The sequence below is a fragment of the Nicotiana attenuata genome, unplaced genomic scaffold (genome assembly GCF_001879085.1).
Source record: "Nicotiana attenuata strain UT unplaced genomic scaffold, NIATTr2, whole genome shotgun sequence".
Classification (NCBI taxonomy): Eukaryota; Viridiplantae; Streptophyta; class Magnoliopsida; order Solanales; family Solanaceae; genus Nicotiana; species Nicotiana attenuata.
Genome location: NW_017670521.1, coordinates 508,853 through 520,066, shown reverse-complemented (window position 1 = coordinate 520,066; position 11,214 = coordinate 508,853). Strand labels below are relative to the sequence as shown.

The 11,214-nt window shown below is 39.9% G+C and overlaps 1 protein-coding gene across 1 annotated transcript in view; it reads right to left on the bottom strand.

The window, feature by feature from the left end:
• LOC109240517 (MICOS complex subunit MIC60) overlaps positions 1-6,673 on the bottom strand; it is a 24,051-nt gene extending 17,378 nt beyond the window's left edge. Inside the window, exons 1-2 of the mRNA XM_019407173.1 lie at positions 6,487-6,673; positions 6,128-6,191 (exon numbers count right to left, since the gene is read on the bottom strand). Of these exons, the coding sequence (XP_019262718.1) occupies positions 6,128-6,191; positions 6,487-6,497 (75 nt within the window). The 5' untranslated portion in view covers positions 6,498-6,673. The remainder of the gene's footprint in view (positions 1-6,127; positions 6,192-6,486) is intronic.
• Positions 6,674-11,214: the final 4,541 nt, after the last annotated feature.

The following is an 11,214-nucleotide window of genomic DNA, read 5'->3' as shown; positions in this document are numbered from 1 at the left end:
GGGCATCTGTGCATCTCCTCTTCACATACCCATACCATCTCAGCCTCCCTTCCCTCATCTTGTCGTCCACAGAGGCCACTCCCACCTTCTCCCAAATAACTTCATTCCTGATCATATCTCTCCTAGTATGCCCACATATCCACCTCAGCATGCTCATTGCTGCTACTTTCATCTTCTGAGCGTGAGTTCTTGAGTGGCTAACACTTCGTGCCATACAATATAGTTGGTCTAACAACCACTTTATAGAAGCTACCCTTAGATACTCTCTTCGTTTTAAAAGAAAGAAAGAGAAAAAGTAGTACATTAGCTATTAACTTCTACAAACTTAAAGCTCAAAACTTGAATGCTCTCCGATTTTCATTGTACTGCATTTTCTTTTTAGTTTTGTACAACTTGGAAGAGAAATTAGAGGAAGGCTTAAAACAGTGGCCCTCCCCCATTTTTGCTCCCTTACACTCAAACTCATAACCTCATGGTTAGACAACGTTTTACTTGGTGTTATCACATGCACGCTTAAGCCTTGAAGCGAGGCTCAAAACATGTTGAGCGCTTCGCTTCGCTTAGCAAGCGCTTCAGTGTGGTCATCAATGCTCTAAGGCATACTTTTCCTTGCCAATGAGCTTAATCCTGAAGAGGCGACACTATACAATTGTAATTTCATTTTTATCGTAAATTTTCTTCAATTTCTTTGTTAATATATTTGGTATTCATGCTTATAAATACTAGTCTTGGACTACACATACATTTGAAATTTTTCTCAATTTATGCCTTTCTTCATTAAAGCCCACGCTTTGCGCTTAATGCCCCAACAAACCTTAGAGATTTTTGCGATTTTCGTCTTTGATAACACTGGTTTTACTCTGTTCAAAAAACATACTTACTATTTCTTTATGAAAATGCTAATGTTAGAGATTGAAACCAAAAAAATAAAAGCACAAAACCACTTACAGCATCCAAAATTCTGAAAAGTTCCACTTTTTACCCAGCCACCGTGAGGCCCCCAAAACATTCAAGTTTGTCCATGTCATAGATAATAAAAATGGCTCTTTCTTCTTCTTGTCATAAGAAGCACAATAAACAACGCAAAATACACAACAAGGAGCAACGTCTTCAAATTTTGCCCAGATCTTCTTTGAAGCTTGAGAATTTTGATGAGATACACAGAAACACCATATCAGGGAGGCATTTGAACAAGTTTTTCGGAAATATTTATATAAAAATTACAAGATACATTTGTGTTTAGGTCTCTGATTTTTGAAAAAAAATATTAGCAAAAATGGTATTTGGGTTGGATGTTTTTCAACATAAAACTATAACTGGCAAATCTCTTCCCTCTCTCTTGTACGGCTTGCATCTTCTTGATGCCTTTTTCTATATAACTCATTACTTCATCAAGAAAAAACTATAATTGGAAAATCTGTACTTTGCAAAATCTATTAATCAACTTCTACATTGTTAACTCCAAATACAATACGTAAACATTATAAAAATATTGCTAGACTAACATGCACAAGAAGAAAAAGTAAGTTTGTATCATATAACACTACGAAAAACGATAAAATAAAATAGAACTTTTACATTTAAAAGAATCAGAATGAGATTAAAAATCTGAACTCAGAGTAGCAGGTTTTCGGGGGAGGGCTTTACACACCAGTGCATGTGCCGAATTTCAGCAACTTTCCGGCTAGGTACCTACCATGAGTTGGGTCCTTATCCAGATCTCACCCATCTAAACAACACTTATGTCCGACAACTCTAGAGTGAGTAGATCCAAAAAGTACCAAAATGGCCCTGCTTGTTTGTCTCTCTATAGGCTCAAAAGCTAGAGCAACATACATACAAAGATTCTTTGACATGACTAATGCTAGATTTGGAAAGAAACTGCAAAAGAATGGAAACCGGAAAACAACCCATTTTACATGTAACTCACAAACACAAACAAAAGAGCAAAGGCTTTTTGTTTGTTGAGAAATTGCCTAGTTAGACGCTTTGTCCGATGGGTCGGCTAGTCGGAAGCTATGATCTCGTGCATAAAGGCTAGGAGAATTATGAAGAGGTCGGAGATCCCATGTTTGTGAGAGGAAAGAGAGATTCGAGACGTGACTTTGGTGACAAACGCAATAGTTGATCAACGAGTACGGAGGGAAAGCCCAGGATTTTGTGCAAATTGCAAAGTTAACCTTTAGAAGGAATACAATCATGTGAATTAGCAGTTCTTGATTTCTGTTGTGATGAAGAAATGCATTCATGGGTCAATGGAATAAGTAGATCAAGTCTTGTATCTCAACAAACATAAAATTCGTCTTAGTAAATGGAAGCTCATATTGGTTATTTGGAAGCTCGAGGGACTTATGGCAGGGAGACCCGTTATCTCTTAAACCTTTGAGCAAACTGATGCACAGAGCAGTGACAAGAGGTTATTTGAGGGGTTCACGGATGCTATCGGGAAAACAACGTAGAGTGACAATCACATCTATATTTATGGATGACACATTGGTGTTCTGCGATGCAGATATTTCCTAGTTGACATCCTTGAGATAGATCCTTGTATGGTTCCATAAGTGTCAGGACTTAAGACCTATCGCAGAAAGTGTGAGATAATACTAGTGAGCGATATGGACAATATTGAAGACCAAGCACAAGTGTTGATTGCAGGACTTGACCACTCTTGACCATTTACTTCAAACCGCCTTGTGTGCTTCGAACAAGGACCAATCTATGTGGAACCTGATAATTCAAAGATTTGAGAAGAGACAAGCAACTTGGCAAAGGGGGTACTCGTCAAAAGGGAGAAAAAAGTATTAATCTAGTATGATGGGAAAGTATTAATCAAGTATGATGGGAAAGCTGGAAAGGCTCATTCAGTAGATGAAACTGGGAAGTATCACTTGGTCAATTGGAGACTATAACGACAAACAAAAATAGGGAAGGACCTGAGGTAACAGACCTTTAAGTGGTCAACAAGGTGATGAATTTCAAAAGGTTGATCAATAAGCTCTACAAATAGTACGCCACATTCCATGGACATGACTCGTGGAAGTTGGGTGCAAGGAGCGTTTAAAATAGTCATGCTATCACATACTTTTGGTGAGGAAGGACACAGGATTCCCATATGAATCAACTTAGACTTCTAAAGGCCCCCTAGAAAGTGGGCTTCTTTGCTGAGTTGGTGGCAAGGTTGCGACAGTTGAAAACTTGAAGAATATGAGGATAATGCTTCATGCGCAACCTTTTGAAATGAAGATGTGGATCACCTCTTGTTACATTAGCAAGTGGATTCACGACTATGGCGGGTAGTTCTGAATTGGTTCAGGGTACATTCAATGACATTATGCCAACTGAAGCATGCGCTACATAGCAGAGCCTTTACAAGAAGGAAGAGAAGATGTTAGGCATATGATGACCCCACCTAACTATCATATGGGTCCTGTGAAAGAGAAGAAATAGCATAACTTTTGAGGGGATAGAAAATGAATTTCTATATTTTTGCTCTCTTTTTTAAGGGTTAACGCGAGGCTGGAGGTTTGGAGACAGACCTGAGAATCTAAAGGTTTCAAGTTAAGCAAGACTAAAACAGAATACTTAGAGTGCAAATTCAGTGACGGGAATCATGAAGCGGACGTGGATGTAAAGCTTGATACTCAAGTTATCCCAGAGAGAGGTAGTTTCAAGTATCTCGGGTCTATAATCCAAGGATGGTAGAATGATGAGGATGTCACACATTGTATTAGAATGGGATGGAGGAAATGGAAACTCACATTATAAGAATGTGCCACAAAGACGGGTAAATTCTACAGAGTGGTAATTACACCAACTATGTTGTATGGGGTTGAGTGTTGGTCAGTCAAAAACTTCTATGTTTAGAAGATGAAAGTAGCAGAAATGAGGATTTTGAGATGGATGAGTAGGTGTACCAGGAGAGATAAGATCGGGAATAAAGTTATTCCAGATAAAGTGGGAGTGGCCTCTGTGGAAAGACAAGATATGGGAGTCGAGGTTGAGATGGTCCGGCCATGTTAAGAGGAGAAGCATTGATGCTATTGTTAGGATGTGTGAGAGGTTGGTCATGGCGGGTTTGAAAAGAGGTTAAAGGTAGGCCAAAAAAGTATTTGGGAGAGGTGATTAGGCAGGACATGGCGCTGTTTTAGCTTACTGAGGACATGACCCTTGAAAGGAGGGTGTGTAGGTCGAGAATTAGGGTAGAAGGTTAGTAGGTAGTTGAAAGTTTCCCCTTTTCTTACCGGTAGTATTAGTAGCACCCATGTACCTTCATATTCTTAGATCTATATTACGTTATGTCGTGTAGTTCGCTTCAGTTATCTTATTTCCCTGTTGTTACTGTTTGGTACTACTTTTCTTCTTCTTTTTCTTTCATTTTCTTCTTCTTCTCCTTCTTTCTTGTTCTCACCTTTTCTTAGCCGGGGGTCTATTAGAAACAACCCCTCTACCTTCACTAAGTAGGGGTAAGGTATGCGTACACACTACCCTCCCTAGACCCCACCCGTGGGAATGTACTAGGTTTGTTGTTTTTGTTGTTGTTATTTTTAAGGAGTAGCCAATAATTCTCAGTTAGCTTTTGGTGCACCTAAGAGGTTGTTGTTTGTAGAGAAGATTGTGTGTCATTGTATAGAACTATATTTTGGTGTGTGCTCTCTTTTTTTTGATAAACTACTTGTACACGAGAGTTTTTTCAAAACAATAATATTATTTACCTAATCAAAAAGAGAAATAAATTATTAAAAAAATAAATTATTGTCAAAGATGGGAAATAGGTGAAAATAGAAAAAGGTAAACGCTCATAATGGTCGTCAAGACATTCAAAAATATTTGGATTACAGAAGAAGTAAGTTTTTTTGGTTGACCAGTCGTTTGCTTGTTCGTTCTTTTTTAAAGAACTTTTGTTTGACTTTCAGAATGTTGTTTTATTTTGGTAAACAAAGAACAGTGTTATCAAAGGCGAAAAGCGCAAAAAAGCTCTGAGGTAATTGGGACTTTAAGTGCAAAGCGCAAATAAAGCGTGGGCTTTAATGAAAAAAGCACAACCGGAAAAAATGTAAAAATATGTATATGTAGTCCAAGACTAATAATTATAAGCATAAATAACAAATATATGGACAAAAAATTGGAAAAAAAAAATTACGATAAAGTGAAATATCAAATGTTTAATGTCGCATTTTCAGGATTACACTCATTGGCAAGGGAAAGCATGCCTTAGAGCCTTGATGCGACACTAAAGCGCCCACAAAGCGAGGCAAAGCGCTCAACATGTTTGGAGCCTCGCTTCAGGGCTTAAGCGCGCTTAAAGCACGCCTTTGACAGTACTGCCAAAGAAATATGTTTTCCTTCTCTAGTCAACTCTTCAGAAGAACTTCTCTATGCAACAATGGCCTGGGTTCAATTTTGCAAAAAAGAAGATAACACAAACTAGTACAGGATGCTAACATACAGCGAATTTTTGGTTTATGTTCTTTTCCAATTTTACTTATGTTACACTAACGAAAATGTGATACCCACTCAAGACCGCGTTTCCCTTCACATTTCCCTGCCTAATCCCTCATTGCTTGTGCTAAGGAGGAAAGAAAAAGGAAAGAAAAGAGAATCACTAACACTTCCACATATTCACTTAAACAAGAAGCTTTTTAGGATCACGCCCTTTTTGGAACATCAGCATCTCCTCTCATCCTTCATCTATGCTTCCAACTAGATTAATAACCATCACCTATGATCCACCTTCTTTTAAACTTTAATGGACCAAACCTTTTTCCTCGTGCCTTTATCTGAAAGCCAAATAGTCAGCATCTATATGTATAGCCACCACCGACTTATAAATCTCATTATATGCAAATCCAATATCCTCATAAACTACGCAAAATTACTATAATGGGTGATAGAAGCTAACCAATTTACTTCATTAACACCACCCAATATTTATTTTCATAATGGTAATCATGAAATGAAGACAACCAGACAAAGCTTCTGCATAATGTGATACACCAAAGTGCCATAGATATGTTAATCACCGATCAATAAATTTTGTTTGGCTCCCCAGCACCGACAAGAGATAAATAAATAATAGAGAACATTCTTTATCTAATTTTACATGAAACAAGAAGATAATATAAAGTACCTGTGTTGTAACCTCTATTGGAATTCTTTTTACTGATTGACCAGCCGAAAGTCGCAGGATGGACCTTTAAAAAAAAGGTAAAGTAGAAGAAATTAGCTCAACCACTTTATTCTCATTTCAAGCAACAAAAATTCATCTCAGAACCCTAGTTCCTTTCATTCAAATAGTTCGGTAAAATTAATACAAGTAGTGTTTTAACTAGTAAAATCATTAATAATATGGACAATCAAAAAATACATATCCATAATCCAGATGAATAAGCATAATTTCTGTTCTTAATAACCTGATCAATGAAAAAACCCTATGAATATTAAAGTAGATATTGATACGGTACAAATTCAGATTCGCTTTAGGTTTACCTTCGAAACATGGTGAAAGGGGTTGGCGCCTAAATAAGCTGATAAATTGAGTTGATTTATTTATAGCTTTGTCTAAGAGGAAGCTCGCGCCAATGGCGGACTGAAAATGCTTCAGCGCGGCGATTTCATCTGTTTCTCTTGCACTCCGTTTTTTCTTTATTTGTGCACCCGGAACTTTTCTTTCTTTTATCTCTTCTTTTTAGTTAGTAAACGTTTTTTACCTTTTGTATTCTGACAAATTTTCACCTTTTACTGCATTATTTTAACCCAAAAATAATAGATTACTGCATTAGATTTCTACCTATAAAAATTGAAAAAACTAGTTATAAATCAGATCAACCTACACGTAGAAGAACAAGTTTTTTTTCTTTTAATTGAAGACTAGAAGAACAAGTTGTTAGTAGGGTTGGGCGCTTCGGATTGCATATGAAAATCTCATTTTGGATCTTTAGGATTCAGATTGAAGAAATGACAATCCAAATCTAATCCAAATAAGTTCGGATTAGATTGAATTTTTTAAGTTCGGTTTGGATATTTTGGATTTTTGGTTTTGAGTTATAAGATGAGATGTTTCTTCTTTTTACAAAAAACGAATATCCAAATGAAGTACTCATGTTAAATTGCCTGAAAAGTTCCTCATTTTCTCACGGCAATTATCCAAATATAGTATTCAAGTAATTAAATTATTATCAAAAAAATGCCATAGAAACATTAATACGGCCGATAAGAAGTAGAAATGTAACGACCCGGCCGGTCGTTTTATGAGTTACAACCCTGTTTCCCCCATTTCTGCTCCCTTATGTGTTGTTCAATTATATTTGATCATATCGTGTTGGTTGTGTTGTGTTCGGAGCGGTCTTAGAGTGTAATGAGACACTTAGTCTCTTAAGTTGGCCATTTAGCTGGAAAAGTCAATCGGAAGTTGATTTGTGGGTAAATGATCTCGGAATTGGGTTTTTATGGTTCGGATAGCTTCGTTAGGTGTTTTGGGACTTAGGAGCGTGTTCGGAATGTATTTTAGAGGTCCGTAGTAGATTTAGGCTTGAATTGTCGAAATTGGAAATTTGGCGTATTCCGGTCGGCAGTGGAAATCTTGATATTAGGGTCGGATTGGAATTCCAAAAATTGGAGTAGGTCTGTTGTGTCATTTGTGACGTGTGTGCAAAATTTCAGGTCATTCGGATGAGGTTTGATAGGTTTTTACATCGTTTGCGAAATTCGGAAGTTTTGGAATCCTTAGGCTTGAATCCGATGGTGATTTGATGTTTTGATGTTGTTTTGAGTATTCCGAAGGTTGGAACATTTGAATAGTGATATGTGACTTGTTGTCATGTTTGGTTGAGGTTCCGAGGGCCTCGGGTGTGTTTCGGGTGGTTAATGGACCAATTCTTGGTTTTGAGAGTTAGCATATTTTGCTGGTTTTCTGTTGCAGAAGGTTTGTTCATCGCGTTCGCATATGGTGTCCCGCGTTCGCGAAGAGTGTTTCCTGAGATGGTGAATTTTTGTCCTTCGCGTTCGCGAAGAAGAGGCCGCGAACGCGAAGGGCAGGGCAGAGTGTGCATCGCGAACGCGTGAGTGGAGTCGCGTTCGCGAAGAGGAGTGAGGCAGCTGAGGACCCCAGGTCCTTGGTCTACGCGTTCGCGAGGTGATGGGCGCGTTCGCGAAGGTGTAAGCTGGTTAAGTATCGCGTTCGCAAAGCAGTGGTCGCGCCCGCGAAGAGTAAAGCGGAGAGGCAGTCTGAGTTGGTCTACGCGAACGCGAGAGGGCTGTCGCGTTCGCGAAGAAGAAGACGTCTGGGCATAATGTTTAAGTTCAAAAACAAGGGTTTTAGTCCATATTTTCAAAATTCATTAGAGAGCTCGGGAGAAGGCGAATTTAGAGGGGATTTTCAGTGTAGTGATTGGGGTAAGTGTTCTTCACTTGTTTTTGGTTAAATGCTACGATTATGTCTTGATTCTTATCATTTAATTTGGGAATTTGGGGTGAAAAATGGGGAAATGGAAGAAAATTTAGAAAGTGGATTTTTCGGATTTGGATGGCCATTTGACGTCGGATTTTGGTGAATTTAATATGGGTAGACTCGTGGGAGGATAAGGATTCTAGTGGTGTAATTTTTATCGGATTCCGAGACGTGGGCCCGGGGGTCGAGTTTGGCCATTTCGGGATTTTTGATGTAATTTGATTATTTTTGCGTGGACTTTGTTCCTTTAGCATATATTGATGGAATGAATCTGATTTTGAATAGATTCAGGGCGATTTGAGGCCGAGTCAAGTGGCAAAGGCATCGCGGAGTAGATTTTCATCCGGTTTGAGGTAAGTAACTTTTGTAAATCTAGACCTGAGGGTATGAAACCCCGGAATTTCGTACTATTTGATTAATGGGGTGACGGACATGCTAGGTAACGGGCGTGTGTGCGTGCACCCGTAGGGATTGTGACTTGGTCCGTCCCGTGGCAACTGTAGAGCAGCATATATTGACAAACTCTATATGATATCTATGTGTTTTAGAAATGATTCTGTTAACTTGGGCTGAATGTCATGTTTGGGGCCTTGTGCCGTACTGTTGGACCCTCAGGGGCACTTTACTGTTATTTTTACATTGTTTGATAAAAAGCATTATCCTCGGTAAATGGTTTATACCTGCTTATTGTTAAATCTTGTTCCTCACTCTATTTTAAAATTTATGAAAGTGTTTTGGGCTGAGTTCCCTGAGTTTGCACTGAGATGCCCGAGTGGCTTGTGAGGCTGATGAGTGAGTGAGGCCGAGGGCCGGATTGTGAGGAAGTTATGGATCGGGCTACACGTCTCAGTGTTTTATATATATATATATATATATATATATATATAGAGAGAGAGAGAGAGAGAGAGATCGGGTTGCATGCCGCATCGATATAGCGCTTGGGATGTAGGAGCTCCTCCGGAGTCTGCACACCCCTAGTGACCGCAGTCGACTATACATTTATGGATCGGGCTGCACACCGCAACGGTTGTTATTAGATACCTATTGAGCGTGAGTGCTGAGTGTGGAAGTTGAGTCCGAGTGACTGAGAGGCTTGCCCGAGGGGCTATATATATATGGGTGATATTTCGCCGAGGGCTTGTGTTATGAAAATTCTGGTTTTCACTCTTCTTTATACTGAGCCTCTATTGAAAATGTTGAATAAATGTTTTAACGACTTTTCATTGAAATTGAAGTTTTAACTGGTTGTTCAGAATTTATCTACTAATTTGATCTTGTTATTTCTTCTGAATTTCTATGTTATGATATATTTATGTTTTTAAATGCTCGTCGCTACACTTAGCCTTTATTTATAATTGTTACTTACTGAGTTGTCGTACTCACATTACTCCCTGCATCTTGTGTGCAGATCCAGGTGCCAGTGCATCCGAGTGAGAGCCATCCTTTACTTTCATAGCATTTCGGAGATCGCAAGGTAGCTACACAGCGTCCGCAGCCCTGCCTTTCTCCTTCTTATCTCTTAGTGTTTACATTTATCAGACTGACTTTGTATTGATTAGACAGTATCAGATTGTATTCTAGTGGCTCATGACTAGTGACACCGGGATTGGGCAGTGTTTGATGATTTGCGTATTTTGTTTCTGCTTATTTTAAAATATTTAAACAAAAAGATTGTGGTGTTCTTTATTTAGTAAATGAATTGAGAAAAGACCCTTTAACTGATTTAGATATTGAATTTGGCTGGCCTAGTACTGCGATAGGCGCCATCACGATCGGGGTAGTTTGGGGTCGTGACAAGTTGGTATCAGAGCCTAGGTTACATTGGTCTCACGGGTCATGAGCCGGTTTAGTAGAGTCTCGCGGATTGGTACGGAGACGTCTGTACTTATCATCGGGAGGCTGCAGAACCTTTAGGAAAAACTTCACATTCTTGAAATTCCTGTCGTGCGAATTTGTTGATTCTAGTACTAAACTTCTGTTATTCTATTCTCTCATAGATGGTGAGGACACGTGCTGCCAGTCAGGACGGACGACCACCAGTTGGGGCCACTAGAGGCCGAGGTCGCGGTCAAGGCCGTGGTAGGGGCAGGGGTGTAGCCCGTACAGCAGATGGGGCAGCACCTGCAGATCCACCAGCCGCCCGAGTTCATGATCAGATTCCAGTGGGGGATGCTCCAGCGGGGCCAGCTTAGGCACCCGCTGTGCCTATTGTTATTCCAGGTCTTGAGGAGACCTTGGCTCAAATCTTGACCGTGTGTACTAGTCTTGCTCAGGCAGTCGCAGTTTCTACTACAACAGCCACTTCTTAGGCCTGGGGGGGCACTCAGACTCCAGCCGCCCGCACACCCGAGCAGGTTGTTCAGGGATTGCAGACACCGGAGGCACCACCAGCCCAGCTGGTTGCACTTGCTTAGGATTTTGTAATACCAATGATGCCTGAGGACGAGCAGCGTCGATTGGAGAGGTTTGGTAGACTTCAGCCTCCAACTTTCAGTGGTGCAGAGGGCGAGGATGCCCAGTGTTTCTTGGACAAGTGTCAGAGGATTCTTCGTACATCGGGCATTATGGAGACCAGTGGGGTCGCATTTACTACTTTTTTTCAGTTTTCTGGAGCTTCCTTCACTTGGTGAGAGGCTTATGAGAGGTGTAGGCCTGTTGGTGCGACGCCCCTTACCTGGCAGTATTTCTCCGCTCTCTTTTTGGAAAAGTATGTACCACGGTCTTGTAAGGAAAAGCTGCGCAGGCAGTTCGGGCAGTTGCGTCAGGAT